Source organism: Heteronotia binoei, chromosome 2 (assembly GCF_032191835.1).
Source record: "Heteronotia binoei isolate CCM8104 ecotype False Entrance Well chromosome 2, APGP_CSIRO_Hbin_v1, whole genome shotgun sequence".
Classification (NCBI taxonomy): domain Eukaryota; kingdom Metazoa; phylum Chordata; class Lepidosauria; order Squamata; family Gekkonidae; genus Heteronotia; species Heteronotia binoei.
The window spans coordinates 185,823,688-185,845,212 of NC_083224.1; the positions used below are offsets into that span (position 1 = coordinate 185,823,688).

The window sequence follows — 21,525 nt, forward strand, 5'->3', positions numbered from 1 at the left end:
GAAAGATTTTAAGAAGGAAACTGAGGACCTAAGGAAAGAGTCTCAAGCAATAGCTAAAAAGACTGTTGACACAGAGGTGAAAATTAGAGATCAAGATGCCACCATTAAGAAAATGCAAGAAAAAGCAATACTACAAGACTGTAAATTGATGGAGAATATGATTCGGCTAAGGGGAGTGCCTGAGAATGAGCACGAGGATGTGAAGACTCATATTGTCACAATTACAGCTGAATTTTTGGAAGAAGATCCCAAGGAGATGGAGCGTTTATGTGATTATGCATACAGAGTCAATTCAGAGCTTGCCAGAAAGCGTAAACTACCCAGGGATGTAGTGAAACAATTTTGGAGAATGATTCAGCAGGAGATCTCGAAAATCTTGGGTTATAATATTAGAAGAGCACCAGATGTCTTTCTGGTGGGATTACAAATGGAAAGCTTTCTGAAGCAAGACAGAACATTGTTGTGGTATTTGCTTTCAGCTGCGAGAACACTGTATGCGCAAATGTGGAAGCAAGATAGAATACCTGAAAAATGGGACTGGGCCTTAAAGGTTCTTAACTGGAGTGAAATGGACAAACTTACTAGAATCTTAAATGACAATAATTTGGAGAAGTTTAAAGAAGACTGGAGTAAATTCCAAAGTTACGTGGAAATATAATGGAGGGTGAAGAGTCATTTAGTCATCTATGACAACATTAATTGAACTTTAAATGATAAAGAAGAATTGTGATTATTGAGTTAGCAGGATATAGTTACATGGTAATTATACATATATGAGTTAAGAATAAGATAGCTGGAATTCCGGAGTTGATTTTATAACTATGAGTTTTGTGCGTAAGGAATACCAAGCGAATTATAGAGAAAAGGTTATTGAAAAATTACTCTTTGTATAAAAAATTTATAATGGTGAAAAGATATTTAGGAGTGTTTGACAACATTAATTGAACTTTTAATGATAAAGAGGAATTGCGATATTGTGATAAAAGCATTAGTAGAGCATGGTTATTTGGTAAGTATATGTATATGAGAGTTAAGATAAGACTAAGATAGGGGGAACTCTGGAACTGAATTAATAATTATGAGCGTTGTGTTTAATAAGTGCTAAGTGATTATTAGAAAATAGGTTAGTGCATGATAATTTTTTTTTCTTTCTAAAGATTTTATAAGTGTGAATTTACCTTTAATATGCATTTAATTTGTTTTAAGTACCGGCGGAGGTCATGAATAAGAGTGGGGGGGGGAGGAAAATATGCAATGTATTGGAGAAATATATTTGAATTTGTAGAGATGAATTTATTTCAATATATTGCAAAATAAAAAAGTTTGGTCACAATCCTTAGGCGTGTAGACAGACGAACTGCAAATCAAAATACTGACAGCATGGTGACTTGCCTGCCTGGTGTGAAGGTAGCAGATATTACACATGATCTAAATAGGCTGGTAGACAGTGCAGGGAGGGGGCAGTGGTTGTGATATGTGTTGGGACTAACAATGTAGGGGAATGTAGTCGTGAGGTTCTGAGGAAAAAGTGAGCGACTCAAGGCCAGGACCTCCAAGGTAGCCTTCTCAGAAGAGCTGCCTGTTCCATGCACTGGGCCAGCTAGACAGGCACAAATCAGGAGTCTCAATGTGTGGATAAGATGACTGTGTAGGGAGGAAGGGTTTAAGATGCTAGGATGCTTTTTGGAACAAGCAGGACCTGTATAAAAGAGACGTCCTCCACTTGTCCCGAGAAGGAACCAGGCTGTTAGCATTTAAAATACAAAAAACTACTGAGGAAGAATCAGCATGAACTCTGTAAAGAAAGATCTTGCCTCACTAACCTTTTAGAGTTTTCTGAGAGGGTGAACAAACGTGTGGACAAGGGTGACCCGGTAGATGTTGTTGTGTTCCTAGACTTCTAGGAAGCTTTTGATAAAGTCCCTCATCAAAGGCTCCTAAGTAAACTCAGCAGTCATAGGATAAGAGGACACATCCTCTTTTGGAATAAAAACTAGTTAACAGGAAACAGAGAGAGAGAGTCTAAATGGGCAGTTTTCACAACGGAAGATGGTAAGCGGTGGGATACTGCAGGGCTCAGTACTGGGCCCGGTGCTTTTAAATTTCATTAGTGATTTAAAGTTGGGAGTAAGCAGTGAAGTGGCTATGTTTGCAAAAGGAAGGAAGGAAAGAAAGGTGGAAAGAAAGCAAATAGATGGGGGAGGGAGAGGTGGAAAGAAAGCAACCTTAACTTTAAATGCATTCTCCAAGTCACCTGCTGACTTGGCTTGGAGAAGTGATTTAAAGAGACAGATGACTTCTCCAAGCTGGCCAATGGGGGCAGTGGGGGCTTCAAGAGCCAAACAATGTGTGTGAAAGAGCCACATGTGGCTCCCGAGCCAAAGTCTGGCCACCCCTGCTATGTCCAGTTCTGGCTACCTCAATAAAAGATATTATAGCATTGGAAAAGGTGCAGAAAAGGGAAACTGAAATGATTAAGGGGATGGAGAAGAAAAAAGGTTCCTATGAAGAGAGGTCATAGGGGAGGGCGGCGGGGAGGTCGGGGTATAGTAAATAAAATTTATTATTATTATTATTATTATTATTAAAAGAGAAGGTTCAAGATGTTAAGGTTCCTTAGTTTGGAGAAATGACAACTAAGGGTTTCACAACAGAGACTTTACAAAATTATTCCTAGGATAGAAAAGGTAGAGAAAGAACTACTTTTCTCCCTTTCTCACAATACAAGAACACATGGGCATTCCGTGAAATTAATGTGCAATAGGCTTAGAACAGAGAAAAGGACGTACTTTCACCCAAAGAGTCATTAACAGATGGAATCTACTGCCACAAGAAGTGGTGGCATTTACAAACAGACAGCTTCAAGAGGGAACTGGATAAACATATGGAGCAGAGGTCCATGAGTGGCTATTAGCCACAAGGTATAGATGGAACACTCTGTCTGGGGCAGTGATGCTCTGTCTTCTTGGTGCTTGGGAGGCAAAAGTTTGAGGGCTTCTGGAGTTCTGGCCCTGCTGGTGGACCTCCTGATGGCACCTGTTTTTTTGGACACTGCGTGACACAGATCGTTGGCCGAACCCACCAAGGCTTCTCTTGTATTCTTACACTGAAAAGGAAAGGGCACAAGACAGAACCCACAGGGAAGTCCTCTAGCATGCCGTTCCTTTCACCTCCTGGACAACAATGAGCAAAAACAACCCAGAGGGGCACCTTTAGGAGCAACTGTCTGGTCACATAAAGGACCTATTGCAATCTTGTAACACTGAACTCTACTATTTTTTTCAAAACCGTCGATGGGAAACTGGGCTAAAAAGAGGCACCCCCTCTGTTGGCTTGACGGGCAACGGTCTGAGGCAGCTTCGTGGGTTCCCTGGGACCACTCCTCCACGTGCAGCCAGCTGGGTGACCTCGGGTCAATCACAGCTGTGTGGCTGAGGGTAAACAGGCAGACGCTTAATCTGTACAAGATGCAGGCAACGCTGGTCGGGAAGGCAGAGTGTTTAAGCTGGCATTGATCTACCTGACCTAGATGGGATTAACCTTTCTCCGGGGTTGGAAAGAGCCGTCAACTTGCAGCTAACAAAGCAAGCCTGTAGGTTTTCAAGGCAAGAGACATTCAGAGGTGGTTTGCCGTAGCCTGCCTCTACAGAGCAACTCTGGACTTCCAGGATGGTCACCCATTCAAATACTAACCACGGTTGACCCTGCTTTAACTAGCCTGGGGCTGTCTAGGTCACGGCAACCTTTCTCCAAAAGATCAAATTAAGAGCCTAGGGCAGAGGTGGCCAAACTGCGACTCAGGAACCACATGTGGCTCTTTCACACATATTGGGTGGCTCTCAAAGCCCACATCGCCTCATTGGCCAGCTTGGAGAAGTCAGTTCTCTCTTTGAATCACTCCTCCAAACCAAGCAAGCCGGCAGCTTGGAGAATGCTTTCAAAGTTGTTTTCTTTCCACCTCTCCCTCCCTCCCTCCCTTCTGCCATCTCTTTGCCTACCTTCTTGCCACTCTCAAACATCTGATGTTCATGTCTTGTGGCTCTCAAACATCTGACATTTACTCTATGTGGCTCTTCCATTAAGCAAATTTGGGCACCCCTGGCCTAGGGCTGTTCTTGGGACTCAGCTGTTGTTGATGGACAAGCAGGATGGTGCTGTCGCTAGGAGCACTTCCTTTCAATGAAATCTGGCTCATAAAATGGATGACCTTGTGTCACAAGCAGGAGACCAAGGAGGGCCTCTACAGGCTGCCACCACTCCAGTATGGGTCTGTCTGGGAGGACCCAGAACACACACATGACCCCTGTGTCTTCCTTTTCAGCAGGTACCTCTATCCATGACCAAAGAGATGTGAGCCTGCTTCGGTGGAGAGGGCGGGATATAAATAAAAAGTATTATTATTATTATTAAGGACCCAGGCAGTATAACAATAATAAGTTTATTGTCAGTGCTCAAAAGCAAACAAGTTGGTTGTAAAATTATTAGGGCAATAGTGAAAGGGAAAAACAGTAAATGTGGTATAAAGAAAATAAAAGCCCTGATGGGACTAACTACATGTTCCCGCCTTCTACTTCCAACTGACCCCATCCCTCTTTTGGATGAGGGTACTCTCTTGCTGCAGCCTCTCTCCAGCTCAGCCTTTCCAGAGAGAACACCCTTTCTCCTTTAGTTAGGCCTCTTATCCTTTCCTCCCAGGTCCCATCCCTCTGTTCTCCATTGGGCAAAGTTTTCCCTCCAAAACTGCTGCTCACTCAATCAGAGGGACAGAAGGGATCCTGGAAAATGTAGGCCTGGTTGCTATTCTAACACAGGCTTCCCTGGAGCCAGGATGCCGCAGTAGGCCTAGGATCGTGACACCTTGCCGCACTGACCCAGGCTACTGTGACCCCCCTGACTGGATTCCTGTAACATGCTCTGCACAGGGCTGCCTTTGAAGACATCTCAGAGGCTTCAGTTGGTACAAAACATGGCAGCGGGCCACCTGTCTGGGATCAGCCGCTTAGCACATGTAACTCCAGTGCACCAAATGCAGTAGCTAACTTTTTGCTTCTGGGCCTAATTTAAAGGGCCAGTTATCTGTAAGGGCTTTTATGACCTAGTCTTATTTAACCACACCTTGAAAACGCCTACGTGCCCATTGTGTTCTTCAGGCAGTCTGCTCCTTATCGTATCCTCCCTAAGGACTGCTTGTCCAGCTCCTGCCAGGACACCAGTAGCTGTGTCCTGTGTAGCACCTGGTCTGTTGGAATGGCCTACCAGAGTGGGTGTGGCAAGCACCTCCCCTCACTACATTTCAGAAGGCACGCAACACCGTTTCCAGAGAGCCAGTCTGGTGTAGAGCTTAAGAGCGGCAGGGTTTTATCTGGGAGAACCGGGTTTGATCCCCCGCTCCTACATAGGCAGCTGCTGGTGTGACTGTGGGCCTGTCAAAAGTTCACTCAAGCTGTTCTCTGAGAGATCTCTCAGCCCCACATGCCTCATAGGGCAGGGGTGACAAACATGTGGCCTGAGGGCCAGATCAAGCTGCCGGAGGGCTCCCATCAGGTTCGCAAACAACTCACTGTCACCTGCTTCCCTCTCTCTCTCTTGCTTCCTTCTGCATCACAGTTTGCTTTGCCAGGCTTGCTCAACTGCACAGGAGCTACAGAGCAAAGCTTTTATTTTCTTCATTGGCTGACCAGCACATGAAGCAACTTATGTACAAAAGCTTGCAATGTCCAGCCTTTTCATGTTTTCCCCTGGGTTTTAGGCTCAAAGCATTGACCATGAGATTTCTGTAATGAATGTCAATAAATCAACAATAAATTTGCAACTTAAAGACACACACCTGAACAGCATACTCAAGATTGCTTCAGCACAGGCATTTTCTCCAGATTTTGATGCAATAATTCAGAGCAAGCAGTGTTAGTTATCAGAGAGCCAGTTTGGTGTAATGGTTAAGTGTGCGGATTCTTATCTGGGAGAACCGGGTTTGATTCCCCACTCCTCTACTTGCAGCTGCTGGGTCAGCCACAGATCTCACAGAGTTGTCCTTGAAAGGGCAGCTGCTGTGAGCACTCTCTCAGCCCCACCCCCCTCACAGGGTGTCTATTGTGGGGGGAGAAGATATAAGAGATTGTAAGCCATTCTGAGTCTCTGATTCAGAGACAAGGTCGGGGTATAAATCTGCAGTCTTCTTCTAATCTTTTAAGCATGTTTTAAGTTTTTTTTTAAAAAAAATAGCTAATTGTGTTTGTCTATGTCCTTTATAAAGTTTACATTTCTGCTGGCATTACATTTTATGGCACACATGGCCCAGCCCAACAAGGTCTCATTTATGTCAGGTCCAGCCCTCATAACAGATGAGTCTGACACCCCTGTCATAGGGTGTCTGTTGTGGGGAGGAGAAGGGAAGGAGATTGTAAACTGCTCTGAGACTCTGAGTGAAGGGTGGGGTATAAATCCAAACCTCCTCCTTCCCTGAGAGATTATTTGATAGAGGATAAACTCCGGTCACATTCTTTTCAATTCTAAGTTGGGTTTAAAAAAATAATCAGTAATCTGCACGTTTATAAAAAACTTGTGAATCAGACTGTTCTCATCCCGTCACTCCACTGTTAGCTGCCATGTCTGAAAAGATAAGATGGGTAAACTTCCCACCCACCCCGCCTTGCTGGGGGACCCCTGAATTACCAGCCTAATCCCCCACTCCCTAAAAATCTGATAGCGGGGGTGGGGGCGTGGAACGGTGTCGTGTCTCTTTCCCTGCCTGGCTTCAGGCTTCTCCCTTCCTCCGAGTCACAAAGACCCGCCCACCACCGGCCTGCTATTCACTCCAGTCTGGCCTCCCTTTGCGAGGTGCATGCTGGGACTTGTAGTCCTTGCATCCTCTCACGTCTGCTGAGCATTATTCTCTATGTGGAGATTGATTCTCATAGGGTATAATGGGGAATTGATCTGGAGGTTTCAGGGGCTCTGGGGAAGCTGTTTTTTGAGGTAGAGGCACCAAATTTTCAGTATAGTATCTAGTGACTCTTCCCAAAGTATCTCCCAAGTTTCAAAACGATTGGACCAGGGGTCCCATTCTATGAGCCCCAAAAGAAGGTGCCCCTATCCTTCATTATTTCCTATGGAAGGAAGACATTTAAAAAGGTGTGCGGTTCCTTTAAATGTGATGCCCAGAACTCCCTTGGAGTTCAATTATGCTTGTCACACCCTTGTTCCTGGCTCCACCCCCAAAGTCTCCTGGCTCCACCCCCAAAGTCCCCAGATATTTCTTGAATTGGACTTGGCAACCCTAAAGATGGGACACACACACACACATGTATATATAAATGGCAGCCACTCAGAGCCAGTTGGAACTGAACAACTTTAAATCCAGTCCTCAGCTGACCAAAGTCAACTTCCTGTCTGTGATGCCTTATGGGGTGTATTTGACAAGAACCATAAAACCAGCTTGCCTTTGAGAAGATGCATGTTCATCTAGTCACTCTGTTGCCCGTGCCACCGGCGCTTCCAGTCTTAAACCACTACCGTAGTCCTTTGCGTGTCAGATGGAATACTGGGTGGTTATCCTGGCAGCCATTGCCTTGCCTTTGCTTCCCACATGTCCAGGAGCCAAACAATACGCAACGTGATTAACAAACAGAGCCTTCGGGTGTAGTCCAGAAAAGTTGTTGTGAGCTAGAGAGCTCAGGTCATCCAATGCATGAAACCTACGTACATAACAAATCTATTTATACCTGAAGGTGCCTTTCTGTTGCTTGTAGCTTTAAGTATGACTGCATCTGCAGTGGATATACAACTTCAAGCAGATGTTGAAGTGAGTTCTGAAAGCTTATGCTGGAATGAATGTGAAGGTGCCAACGGACTCCTGTTTTAGTGTGCAGCTACAGACCAATTTTTTTTTTAATTGGATTTTATTCGATTTCTAGCCTGCCCTTCCCGTAGGACAGGCTCAGGGCGGGTTACATCATAAAAATAATCAACAGTAAAAACAATCAAAGACCAATTTAAAATATATAAAATCTAAAACTACAGAGTGACAACAGAGACTAAAGTGGCAGGTTCTGCCTCACAGACATGGCCTCTTGCCCAGGTCCTGCAGAGCTTATAGCACTGGGATGGAATGAAGGTAACAAGTGACGTCCACTGCCTCAGCTGAAAGCCTGGCGAAAGAGCTCTGTTTTACAGGCCCTGCGGAATTGGAACAGATCCTGCAGGGCCCAGATCTCCAGGAAGAGCTCATTCCACCAGGCAGGGGCCAGGGCTGAAAAGGCCCTGGCCCTCGTCGAGGTCAGATGGATGTCTCTGGGGCCAGGTATTACCAAAAGTTATTGGGTCGTTGATCATAAAGACCTCTGGGGCTCATACAAGGAGAGGCGGTCCCAAAGGTATACTGGCCCCTGGCTGTATAGGGCTTTAAAGGTAAGTACCAACACCTTGAACTGGATCCGGTACTCAATAGGTAGCCGGTGCAGTTCAGTCCGTGCCCGTACAGGTGATGGGGCTACCCATCAAGGAACGGTGTCTCCAAAAGTGAGCTGAAAACAGGATCCAGTGGACGCAAGGAGATTTAAAGACAACTCAACAGGGGACACTAGAGGTACTTCTGCCCCCAAAACAGCATCATTCGCTTCTTATGAAGGGTTCGGTTACCAGTTTCACACAGAACAGTAATTGCAGATGACGAGCAGGATTTTGTAGGCCATCTGACAGTACGGGGTAAGCCTTTCCTCCCTTGGCCAGCAATGACGATTGGCCAGACTAACATCCTGAATAGGCCGGACTAACCCAAGCTTGCATGGAAGTTAACAGGAGACGGGAGACCAACAACGAAGACCAGGGTTGTTATGTAGAGGAAGGCAATGGCAAACCAACTCTGCCCTTCCTTGGCCTTGAAAACCCCTTAAAGGGTTGTCATAAACCAACTGTGATGACCACACTTAATTAAGTCTAGTCAAATAAAACCAACATGGCAGCCATGGAAGTGATGGTTGAGCCAGGACTTGGTGTAGGGTTGCCAATCCCCAGGTGGGGGCAGGGGATCCCCCGAGGCCCTCCCCCCGCTTCAGGGTCATCAGAAAGCGGGGGGGAGGGGAGGGAAATGTCTGCTGGGAACTCTTTTATTCCCTAGGGAGATTTATTCCCATAGAAAATAATGGAGAATTGATCCACAGGTATCTGGGGCTTTGGGGGGGCTGTTTTTTGGGATAGAGGCACCAAATTTTCAGTATAGCATCTAGTGCCTTTCCCCAAAATGCCCCCCAAGTTTCAAAAAGATTGGACCAGGGGGTCCAATTCTATGAGCCCCAAAAGAAGGTGCCTTTATCCTTCGTTATTTCCTATGGAAGGATGGAATTGAAAAGGTGTGCCGTCCCTTTAAATGTGATGGCCGGAACTCCCTTTGGAGTTCAATTATGCTTGTCACAGCCTTGATCTTGGCTCCACCCCTAATGTCTCCTGGCTCCACCCCCAAAGTCCCCAGATATTTCTTGAATTGGACTTGGCAACCCTAACATGGTGAGATAGGCAGGTCAAGTTCCGCCTTTCCCAGAGGAAGCCAATAGGAGCTGACAAAATATTGGGGGTGGGGGGGGAGGCTGGAAGTCGAAAAGGTTGGGGACTGAGCGAGAAAGACAGAAAGCAGTTAGTCTGGAAACAAAAGATTCTGAGTCTCTGAAGGAAGCAGCCTGTGTTATAGCTGACTCTTGAAAACATACTCTGTAATTAGGGATGGCTGGAGTGATTTGTACCATAAGTACAAATATTAGGAGCAACGTATTGCTGTGTCCGAGTCATCCCATGTTTTTGAAGTTGTAAATAAAAGTAACTTCTTTTTCTACTCTGTTTAAACCCTGTTGTCTGGGTGCCTGGTGTTTCAGGGAAAATACTACACACCCTGACTTCGATGGCCGTGGCCAGCGAATTTAATTAACTGCCATGAACAAGGGGAAGTAGAATCAGGCTCCCCACTCCCAATAGCCTTGTGGATAATAAAGGTGGATAAAGGAACTGGGCTGCTCCGTCTGGAGACATCTCTGGGAAAGAGGAGCAAGGGGACTCAAAGTTTGGAAAGGGGCCAGGACCATGTACCTATTAAAGGGAAACCAGATGCGACTGCCCTGGCCTGCCAGTGTACCTAAACCTATGTGAAGAATGGTTAATGGTGGGAGGCAGAGTGGGTTTGGGTGGAGGTCCACGTGGAAACAGCAGACAACAGACTGGGAGACCATCAGGAGCAGGGAGCCCGGGAGGAAGAACAGAAGGCAGCCGACCTCCTGTTGTCTCAACTATCTCTCGGATGAAAACAGAACCAACTCCTGCCGGTAAATATTTGTGTGAGGCCAAGAGAATCAATAAAGAAGCAATGCCGAGGCAGAAAAAAGATCCAAGGAGAGTGAAAGGCAGAGAGAGACCTAGGAGAGAGAAACGGGCTGGACCAGTATAACGGGTGCCTGCCATCCGTCCACCTCCCCCCACACTTAGGTAAGCCGGAGAAACTGCCTGAGACATTCTACTTTACACGTGATGAAGAAACAAGAACATTAATACACAAATAGAGCTTTTGAGCAGAGAGAAAGATACTGACTGGATGAATTGGCAGATAGTAATCCACATTCCGCTTGCCCTTGCAGAGAGCCACCTGGCCCTGGAGGATTTACTTGCCCAGGTTTTTTTTAAAAAAATCCTTGCATAAGAACATAAGAGAAGTCATATTGGATCAGGTCAATGGCCCATCCAGTCCAACACTACGTGTCACACAGTGGCCAAAACCCCAGGTGCCATCAGGAGGTCCACCAGTGGAGCCAGGACACTAGAAGCCCTCCCACTGTGCCCCCCAAGCACCAAGAATACAGAGCACCGCTGCCCCAGACAGAGAGTTCCAACAATAAGCTGTGGCATCTGTCATGGAAGCACATATTTTTGTGGGAAACTGTCCATATTTCAGCTGCATGTTGAAGTCCGCAAAGGGATCCCACCTGCCCATACGCCCCTCTCTTAGTTATCAATCTCATATCAACACGACTGTTTGGCTTACCAAAAAAAGAAACACATATCTGCAACTGATTGCCTGGTTACTCACCACAAGCGACCAGATAAAAATGTATTTCACATCCAAGTTTCCTTTTGGAGACTGAAGCTTATTACTGATCAATATACTTTTCTAAAGTATATTGGCAGGTTTCAGTTTTTGCAACTTACATGAATCCACCTTAGTGAAGATAACCCTCAGGGAGTCAAAGGACAGCCGAGTGAGGCCAGATTTTGCCAACAACAATAATGCCCTTGCCAAAATCTTGTTTCTTCTTTACTGCTCTTTCAGTAAAGAAGGAGGATTCTATTTCTAATCCTTTTACATCATGCACAAGTTAGACTGGAAGCAACACTGGGAAAGCATTTGCCAGTTCCCCGCTCCCCACTACAACATAAGGCCTGTTTCTGTTTAAGCAGAGGGAACAATTTGCATTGAATTCCATAGCACTGTTTTTTTCTTTGAGTCTCTGAAACATCCAATATCCATTTGCTTGACATATCTTAGGATCATAGAGTTGGAAGGTACCTCCAGGGTCATCTAGTCCAACCCCCTTCACAATGCAGGAACGTCACAAATGTCTCCCATCTTATAGGACACATTCACCTGTTCTCCACATAAACAATATGTTGTTGTTGTTCAGTCGCACAGTCGAGTCCGACTCTTTGCGACCCCATGGACAAAGTCACGCCAGGCCCTCCTGTCTTCCACCATCCTCCGAAGTCTGCTCAAATTCATGTTTGTTACATCAGTAACACTGTCCAGCCATCTCATCTTTTGCTGTCTCCTTTTTCTTTTGCCTTCTGTCTTTCCCAGCATCAGGATCTTCTCAAGGGAGTGCTCCCTTCTCATTTGGTGGCCAAAGTATTTGGGCTTCAGCTTCAGCATCTGACTTTCCAGGGAACAGTCTGGGTTGACTTCCCTTAGGACTGACTGACTGGATCTTCTTGCAGTCCAAGGGACTTTCAAGTTTCTTCTCCAGCACCACAGCGCAAAAGCATCTGTTCTTCTGTGCTCGGCTTTCCTTATGGTACAGCTCTCACAACCATCGCTTTGACTATACGGACTTTTGTTGGCAGGGTGATGTCTCTGCTTTTTATTACACTGCCCAGGTTCACCATAGCTGTCCTCCCAAGGAGAAAACGTCTTTTAATTTCATGGCTACAGTCACCATCTGCAGTGATCCCGGAACCCAGAAATGTGAAGTCTGTCCCTACTTCCATGTCTTCTCCTTCTATTTGCCAAGGTATGATGGGGCCGGGATGCCATGATCTTAGCTTTTTTGACGTTGAATTTCAAGTCTACTTTTGTGCTAGTGCTCCTTTTATCCCTTACTGTGCTCTTATGAGGCGTTCACAATTAAGGTTTTTCTCCTCCTTTGCTTAGGAAATGGAGCACTTCAGGTGTGGGGAGGCAGACTCTACCTGACACTGTGCTCTAATTGACCTTTTTGGAGATTTTTCGCTTCCTGAGCATGGCCCTTCTCGAACCTGCCTCACTCCGATTATTAAGGAAAGAGCGCAGTGCAAACATGTTAGACCCAGCGGGCGGGATGATGGGCATTTTCCTGCCCTGCAAAGGCATTGCTCCTATCAACACCATTCCCCTGCTGCTGACTCCTCAAAGCTATTTTCCCCTATTTTCCACAGAGGGTTTGGGGGGGGGGGGTATTTATATGTGCAGCTGGAAGTCATGTTACCTTCTGGTGACTGACGCCAACTGGGGGCCTGGAGGATGTTCAGAGAGGTGGCTGAATAAAGCCTGCCCCTGCCCTCCTGACTGCTGGTATTCCAAGAAGGTTTCCCATCCAAGCATTTACCAGAGTTGACCCTGCTTAGCTTCCAAAATCGGATGAGATCAGGCTTGCCTGGCCTATCCAGGTCAGGGCAGCCCACAGATGGCTTTTAAAACAAACAAGTGGCTGCTATAGCGCTATACCAGTTGCCATCTTTTAAAGGCCTCCAAAAGCTCTCAAGTGGTGCGGGAGGGGTGGAAAAGGCAGAGACAGTGGGAGCTACAAGAAGCTGACAGAGGAAAGAGCCCAGAAAACTCCCGTGCAGAAGGTGGGCAGAAAAAGGCATGACTCTGGAAGGAAAGCAACATGGAGCATCCTTGCCATGTAGAAGCAGAAGAGCCTAACCTTCCCATCTTAGGAGGGATTCTCTTTCTTGCCTTAGGCTTCAACAACACAGGCACTCTCTCATTCAACCTGACCTACCTCGCAGGATTGTTGTAAAGATAAGATGGAGAGCAGGCCATGTACACTGGCCTAAGCTCCTTGGAGCACTGAAGGGCGTAAAAATGAAAAGAAATCTAACAAATAAACATTCCCAAGGAAGTCTGCAGAGCAGTGTAACTGTTGGATTCTATGTTAACATGAGCAAATGTGACCCGGACACATTTGATTTCATTTGTAAATTCCTCCCTGTAACATATAATCTCAGAAGTAAAATTGCCTTTATTCCTCACGAAGATTACTCACGCAAGAGATGACTGTCCTGCTACATTTCCCCACCCCTCCTACAAACATGACTGGGATATGGAGAAGAAAGGCAGTCTATCATGTATGAATGAACGTAAGAACATAAGAGAAGCCATGTTGGATCAGGCCAACGGCCCATTCAGTCCAACACTCTGTATCACACAGTGGCTAATAATTTATATATATATATACACACACACACACACTGTGGCTAATAGCCACTGAAGAACCTCTGCTCCATATTTTTATCTAACCCCTGAGGCCCCTGAACAACTGGCTGTCACCTGCTTCCTTCCCCCTCTCTCTTGCTTCCTTCTTCATCACAGCTTGCTTTGCCAGGATTGCTCAATCACACAGGAGCTACAGAACAAAACCTCTGTTTTCTCCATTGGTTAAGGCTCCTCCCCCTCCTGGTCCCCTGGGGAGGAAGGGAAAGAGCCAGAGCTTCCATTGCCCAGTTCCCTGGATCCCACAGGAGAAATACAAAGAAAGTACCTTTAAGACCAATGAGTGTTAACTTTTAAGTATGTTTTATTTTAAGATTTAAAAAAAACTTTAGTTGTGTTTGTCTGTGTCCTTTAAAAAGTTTATATCTCTGCTACCTAATCTTAAATAGGAACATACATGGTCTGGCTCAACCACGTCTCATTCAGGTCAGATCCGGCCTTCATAACAAATTAGTTTGACACCCCTGATCTAGGGGAAGCTCGTTTTGCAGCATCCAAGTGGCTTGATCCATCTCCTTATACCATGGAACCGGGGGGGGGGGGGAGCAAACTTGCTTAACGTAAGAGCCACACAGAATAAATGTGAGGTGTTTGAGAGCCTCAAGACATGAATGTCAGAGGGAGGGAGGAAGGAAAATAGATGGGGGAGGGAGAGGTGGAATGAAAGCAACTTTAAATGCAATCTCCTAGTTGCTGGCTGGCTTGGTTTGGAAAAGCAATTTAAAGATAGAAATGCCTTTTCCAAGTCCGCCAATGGGGCAATCAGGGCTTTGAGAGCCACAAAATATGTGTGAAAGAGCCACATGTGGCTCCCGAGCCACAGTTTGGCTACCTCTGCCATGGACATTCAAATAGAACATGTGTTGCAACTTCAACATGAATTGCATCTGGACCATGGCTTACGCTTTCAAGATGGTCTTCTATCGGGAGATGGTTTGCACCTTAGGGTGGTAGGGAAAAAGGTGTTTGGTAACAGCCTTGCTAACCTAATAAGGAGGGCTTTAAACGAAATTGTATGGGGGAGCGAGACAATAATTCAAAGCCTCGTATGATGCCAGAAACTGGGGATATGAACATTAAAGATTGCAGAGAGTGGCACATACACTACGTAATGTTAACTTGCAGGCTTGTACGGAAACCAAACCCTTGGGATGCATAAAATGTGGATTCCGATGTCTCTACACTAATGCACAGAGTATGGGAAACAAACAGAAGGAACTGGGAATCCTAATAAAGGAAGGGGACTATGACATAATAGGCCTTACTGAAATGTGGTGGGATGACACTCACAACTGGAATATTAGGATTCAGGGGTACAACTTATTTAAAAGGGACAGGCAAATGAGAAAGGGTGGAGGCATAGCAGTATATGTGAAGGAGGTATATACTTGTGAGGAAATATGTGAATCTGAGAATGGCAGCTCAGTTGAGAGTCTCTGGGTAAAAATAAAAGGAGTAAGAAATAACAGTGATATTATTGTGGGGGTCTGCTATAGACCACCAAGTCAGTCAGAGGACTTGGATGACATACTTCTACAGCAGATTGCAAAGTTCTCTAAGAGAAGGGATACAGTGATCATGGGAGATTTCAATTACCCAGACATCTGTTGGAAGTCCAACTCTGCTAAAAATGAAAAGTCAAATAGATTCCTGACTTGTCTTGCTGACAACTTCCTTTTTCAGAAAGTGAAGAAGGAAACAAGGGGATCTGCTATCTTGGATTTGATTCTCACCAACAAGGAAGAATTGACTGACGTGGAAATAGTGGGCACCCTGGGCAGTAGTGACCGTGTGATTTTGGAATTTACAGTCTTAGGGAAGGGAAAAGCTATACATAGTCAGACTTTAGGAAAGCTAAAGCTCAGTATGAGCTTAGGCTGGTCAAAGATGCTAAAAACAACAAAAAAGGGTTCTTTTCTTATGTTCAGAGTAAGAAAAAGAGCAAGGATATGGTAGGCCCATTGCGAGGGCAAGAAAGTGAAATTGTAGCAGGTAATGAAGAGAGGGCAGAACTGCTCAATTCCTCCTTTTCCTCAGTCTTCTTATATGTTTTGTTTTTGCTCAACATGGCAAAAACAAAACATATAAGGAGGACATGAAGTTCCAACCTAGGATCAGCGTAGTCCTCAGGGCCAGATGAATTGCATCCAAGGGTTCTAAAAGAGCTTGTGGATGTAATTTCTGAGCCTCTGACTATTATTTTTGAGAATTCTTGGAGAACAGGAAGATTGGAGGAGGGCGAATGCTGTCCGCATCTTCAAGAAGGGGGGAAAAAGATGATCCAGGTAACTACTGACCTGTCAGCTTGACGTCTATACCTGGAAAAGTTTTAGAACAAATCATCAAACAGTCGGTCCTGGAACATTTAGAAAGAATGGATGTGATTACTAAGAGCCAGCATGGGTTTCTCAAGAACAAGTCATGTCAGACTAACCATCTCTTTTTTTGAGAAAGTGACTACCTTGCTGGATCGGGGGAATGCTGTAGACATCGTTTATCTTGATTTCATTAAGGCTTTTGATAAGGTTCCACATACTATCCTTGTTGACAAGTTGGTAAAATGTGGTTTGGATCCTGTTACCATTAGGTGGATCTGTAACTGGTTGACAGATCGTACCCAAAGAGTGCTTATGAATGGTTCCTCATCCTCTTGGAGAGGAGTGACAAGTGGAGTGCCTCAGGGATCTGTCCTGGGACCTGTTTTGTTCAACATCTTTATCAACGATTTGGACAAAGGAATAGAGGGAATGCTTATTAAATTTGCAGATGGTACTAAACTGGAAGGGGTTGCAAACACAGAAGAAGACAAACAGGATACAGGATGACCGTGACAGGCTGGAAAACTGGGCTAAAACTAATAAAATGAATTTTAACAGAGATAAATGTAAAGTTCTACATTTAGGTAGGAAAAATCCAATGCATGGTTATAGAATGGAGGAGACTTGTTTTAGCAGTAGTATGTGCAAAAAGGATTTAGGGGTCTTAGTGGATCATACGCTGGACATGAGTCAAAAGTGTGATGCGGTGGCTACAAAGGCAAATTCAATTTTGGGCTGTATCAACAGAAGTATAGTGTCCAGATCACGTGATGTGATGGTATCGCTTTACTCTGCTCTGGTAAGACCTCATCTGGAATACTGTGTTCAGTTTTGGGCACCACATTTTAAGAAGAATACAGACAAGCTGGAACGGGTCCAGAGGAGGGCGACAAAGATGGTGAAGGGTCTGGAGAGCAAGTCCTATGAGGAAAGGTTGAGGGAGCTGGGGATGTTTAGCCTGGAGAGGAGGCGGCTGAGAGGTGATATGATCACCATCTTCAAGTACCTGAAGGGCTGTCATATAGAGGAGGGTGTGGAATTGTTTTCTGTGGCCCCAGAAGGTAGGACCAGAACCAATGGGTTGAAATTAAATCAAAAGAGTTTCCAGCTCAACATTAGGAAGAACTTCCTGACCATTAGAGCGACTCCTCAGTGGAACAGGCTTTCTCGGAAGGTGGTGGGCTCTCCTTCCTTGGAGGTTTTTAAACAGAGGCTAGATGGCCTTATGACAGCAATGAAGATCCTGTGAATTTAGGGGGAGGTGTTTGTGAATTTCCTGCATTGTGCAGGGGGTTGGACTTGATGACCGTGGAGGTCCCTTCCAACTCTATGATTCTATGATCTCTGAACCACAACCATAATATCTACCACAATAACCACAATAAGCAGAAACAATCACACAGACAAGTTCAAAGCCTTCTTGGATTCAAAGTCACCAGGGTCCATTCACATGTTACAAAGTCTTTGTGAACCTCTTGGAGCCTGTGGCTCTGTGTTTGGAATATAACCTCAAGACACACGCAAGCCCAATTTTGGTCAGGAAAGCGGCACTTGGAGGGTTCAGTTTTCCCTCCCACTTTGTTTTCTTGTCCCAGGAAGTCATGCCTTGCCTCTTTAGGGAAACTTACACGTATGAATGCCTGCCCATAAGATTTCCTAATGGGGCAAAGAGTAGCTACTTGGGGCAGTTTCTTATTTAAGCCCCTTCTCTTCACATGCTGTGTTCTCAGTCAAAATCTCCCTCTCTATGTGCCAGAGGATAAAGTTCCAAACAGAGAACTCCCAGAGCTGCTCTGTTGACAGGACCGACAGCAGGCACTGACGGGCTCACGAGAACTTTGTACGGTGCAAGTTAGCCCTTAACATCTGTACATTACAAGAAAGTAAAGAAAGAGACGTGTGACCTACCAGACTGGAAAAGGGACAGTCTGAAGTAGAAGGGAAGCAGACAGAGTTGATTATGTGAGGCTACTGTTTTCCTGGAAACTTCATAGGAACACCTGGGTTGCTGGCAGCTGGGAATAAGGAAGGAAACCGCTGATGCATACCCAACACTGTGCATTGCGTGCACCTCCTCTAGTAAGAAGCTCTCTGAAGAAGACAGTACAATCTCTAAAGAGTCAAATGCCTTGCCAATCTCAGAAGGACTGAGAAAATTCAAAAGCAACCCTCTTAAAAGAGAACCTCTCTCATCTAAGGGATCAAAAATAGGAATATAGTTTCCTGTAGGAAAAAATACCAAAGCACTTTGTTTGCCCATTCCCAATCTACACATAACTTGGTAGTAGATGAAGCAAAACCAGAGTGAAAACTTGTGGAAATGCTGCCCCACTCCCCTGCCGTCTTTTCTGTCATTCTTCTGAATTCCACAGGACATCACACACCCAAAAAGTTAGGGCAACACATGGGGTGGCTACTATGGAACAAACAACTTGGAAAGGTCTCCTTTAACACAGGCCCTCATGGAGTCTGGTTGTATCAACCACACACACAGTACCCAGGGAGATAAGCCACATTCCAGACTGGAAAAGAGCAATGCTAAAAGGAATGACAGAGAATGACTATTGGGACTCATTTTTCCAAACGATGCTTCGGTATTTCAGAACCTTTGGAAAGCATCAAAGCGAGGGAGGTGGGGTAGCTTGCAAGCTAATTGACAGGAACTACCCTCAAACGGCAGAATTTGAGATAAATGCAATACATGCAACATACAACACAAACGCAATTTGAGGGCAGAATGCAAATTCTAAGTAGAGCTATTCCTTTCTAAGTCCATTGGAGCCAGCAAGGCTTAGAAGGGCGTGACTCTGGTAAAGATTGTATCAACAGGCCCTTTTCATTTGCTGAATTGCCTATCTCAAAACGAGCTTCACATTTGGTAATGAAAGGATCTTGCAGAAGTGAACACAACAACAATGACAAAGGGCAGCACAGACAGACAACATTCAATGTATGTACAGCAGACTTGTAGCATCTCCCCCCCAAAAATCTTTCTATATTCCTATGTGAGTTTTGTTTGTTGTGAGTTTTACAATGTATATACAATGTTAAAAATGGAAACAAAAGACTCACCCTCCGTGCCCCACAAAATATCAAAAGACAGTACAATTGGAGAAAACAGAGAGGGTGGAATTCTGGAAATAAGTGTACATATGTCATGCAAAAGGTTTATAAACCTGAACTCATTTTAATCAGAAAAGCTAGATAACCCACATGTATAAAAAAGAAGAGCTGTAGAGGGGACTTACCATTCCATATCCTGGCATGCCCATACCATAGAGTTGCCAACACTTGCCTTGCACCATCCCAGAAATCATTGGAATAAGCCTCTTTTAAGTCAGTCCGTCTCTTATAAATATGAAGGATAATAATATTAATGTAGAGGAGGAGTAGGATAAGTCCAGGAAGTATAAAAGACACAACAAGAGGTGCAAACAGCCACAAAAGATATGCAATATAATTCAGATAATCTTCCAAGTACTGCACACCAGTCCATTCTTCCAATACATACACCAGGCAAGTGAAGTAAGACATCTGTATGTGATCTGAGCTGCAGGATTCATTCCGGCCTATCATACTCTGTTGGAAAAAAAAGAAGCTGCAGTCAGAGTCTGTAACAAATTTAAGGACAGCATTTAACAAGGATTCCCACCCCCACCCCTTTTTTTGATCAATCCAAACATCTAACAAGAACCAAAATAATCACCTCTCCTGGGCGACTCTTTCCAAAAAGGCATGTTGCACAGAAATTTCACAGTGCCGAAGTGTCAATAAGTGTGTGTTGCTCTGAAACTCAGGAGTCAGAAACTCCGGCTCTTGGGAAAGCTCCCCAGGAAAGCGCATATGGTCCCGTCATACCAGTTTATCCGGTGTTTCTTAATAATTTTTCCGTTGAAACAACAAGACACGCCAGCATCCACCACCCCCGGCTTCCCTTTGCCCCGCTGAAATTTATGGACGGGGATGTTCATCCAAACCCAACAACTTTGGGCCAAGGACGGCACTTCCTCAGGCTCCAGAACAAACAGGTTGCTTGAACCAGTCCAGGATGGAAGTCAGGCAATAAAGCTGGAAGGAGTGCTGGAAGGAAAGGAAGTCCTTGGCCCAGAGGAGACCCCAGAAAGCCAGGTCAGGGAGCATTGGCTGTCTCAACATAGCCTGAGAACTGAGGGGCAGAGCACTCCCCCTACCCTGGGGGTGAAAGGAACTTAAATTTCTTGCTGAAATCCTGTCTTGCTTGGGAAGGGGGGGGGGAGGGGGCTGGAAGCAACCGAGATAGGGAGGGGTCCCAACTCCAGCCACTTTCTTTCTTTCTCCTCGCTGCTACCAGCTGACTGCTTTGACCCTCAGCCTGCTAGCTCACCTCGCCGTTCCGGACGGTGGGAGCCTCTGCTGCTGCTGCAACTCCTCCGCCGCCGCAGGCACAGCCCGGCCTTTTACGAGTCCCTGCCGCCTCCAGAAGGGCGGAGTTGAAGGCGAGCGCCGCCGGACTCAGGGGCGCGGAGGGCACCAATCGATGCCACTCTGGTCCCGAAGCCGCCACCAGCGGCGGCAGGCAGAGGGGGGAACCAATCGCCGCCGGCACCCCAGAGGCTGGAGCAGCCGCGGCTCCCGGCCGGACCTATTGGGCCAACGGACATGGGTGCGCACGCGCTTTCTTTCCGGAGTGGCGGCCGGTCTCGCTCTCTCTCGCGCGCGCGCGCGCTTTTGGTCCCTAGAGGGCACTACTGAGCACGCGAGGCTGATGTACTCTGGTTGAGACCCGTCCGGGAGGAAGAAGGAAGGGGACCCCCCTCCCCGGGGTATCGGCGGGGGAGGTGGGAGAGAGAGACTAGGGCTAGTGTCCTGGCCCCACTGATGGACATCCTGATGGCACCTGGGTTTTTGGGCCACTTTGTGACACAGAATGTTGGACTGGATGCACCATTGTCCTGATCCAACATAGCTTTCCTTATGTTTTTATGGAAGCCAAGAGTCCAGCCTTTCTTAGCCAAACCTCAGAAACCGACAGAAAATGTTTTCAAGGCGCTGATGCAACAAGCTCCAAGAGGACCTCCACAAACTTGGAAGAGTGGGCAACAAAGTGACAGATGAAGTTCAGTTGGTAAAGTGACAGAGAATGCACATGGGGGGGATCCCAGTTTTGCCCTAACCCTGCATAGCCCAGGCAAGCTGGATCTTGTGAGATCTTGGAAGCTAAGTAGGGTCAACTCTGGCAAGTACTTGGATAGGAGATCCCCTTGGAATACCAGCAGTCGGGAGGCAGGGGCAGGCTTTATTCAACCAAAAATACTGCTTAGCTTCCAAGATCTGATGACATCAAGCTTATCCAGGTCAGGGCCCCTCTTTATCTTCTTCACAAACTTTACTCTCATCCCTCCAAACTGCCCATTCTAAAATATGTGCCATCTTTCTTCCGTATGGTTTCAGTCATCAAATGAGGCGGAAAAAACCATGTCAGAATGGTATTTTGGCATATTTTCA

At 45.8% G+C, this 21,525-nt stretch overlaps 1 protein-coding gene across 2 annotated transcripts in view; it reads right to left on the minus strand.

The window, feature by feature from the left end:
• The window catches only part of LOC132567049 (monoacylglycerol/Diacylglycerol O-acyltransferase-like), a 51,680-nt gene extending 31,064 nt beyond the window's left edge, over positions 1-20,616 (minus strand). The window contains exons 1-2 of one of the 2 annotated variants that reach the window (XM_060232643.1): positions 20,405-20,616; positions 19,290-19,620 (exon numbers count right to left, since the gene is read on the minus strand). In XM_060232643.1, coding sequence (XP_060088626.1) covers positions 19,290-19,617 — 328 coding nt within the window. In that variant the 5' untranslated portion in view covers positions 19,618-19,620; positions 20,405-20,616. Of the gene's footprint in view, positions 1-19,289; positions 19,621-19,747; positions 19,784-20,404 lie in introns of those variants that run through there. The other variant, XM_060232645.1, reaches the window with a different exon arrangement.
• Between the last annotated feature and the right edge of the window lie 909 nt (positions 20,617-21,525).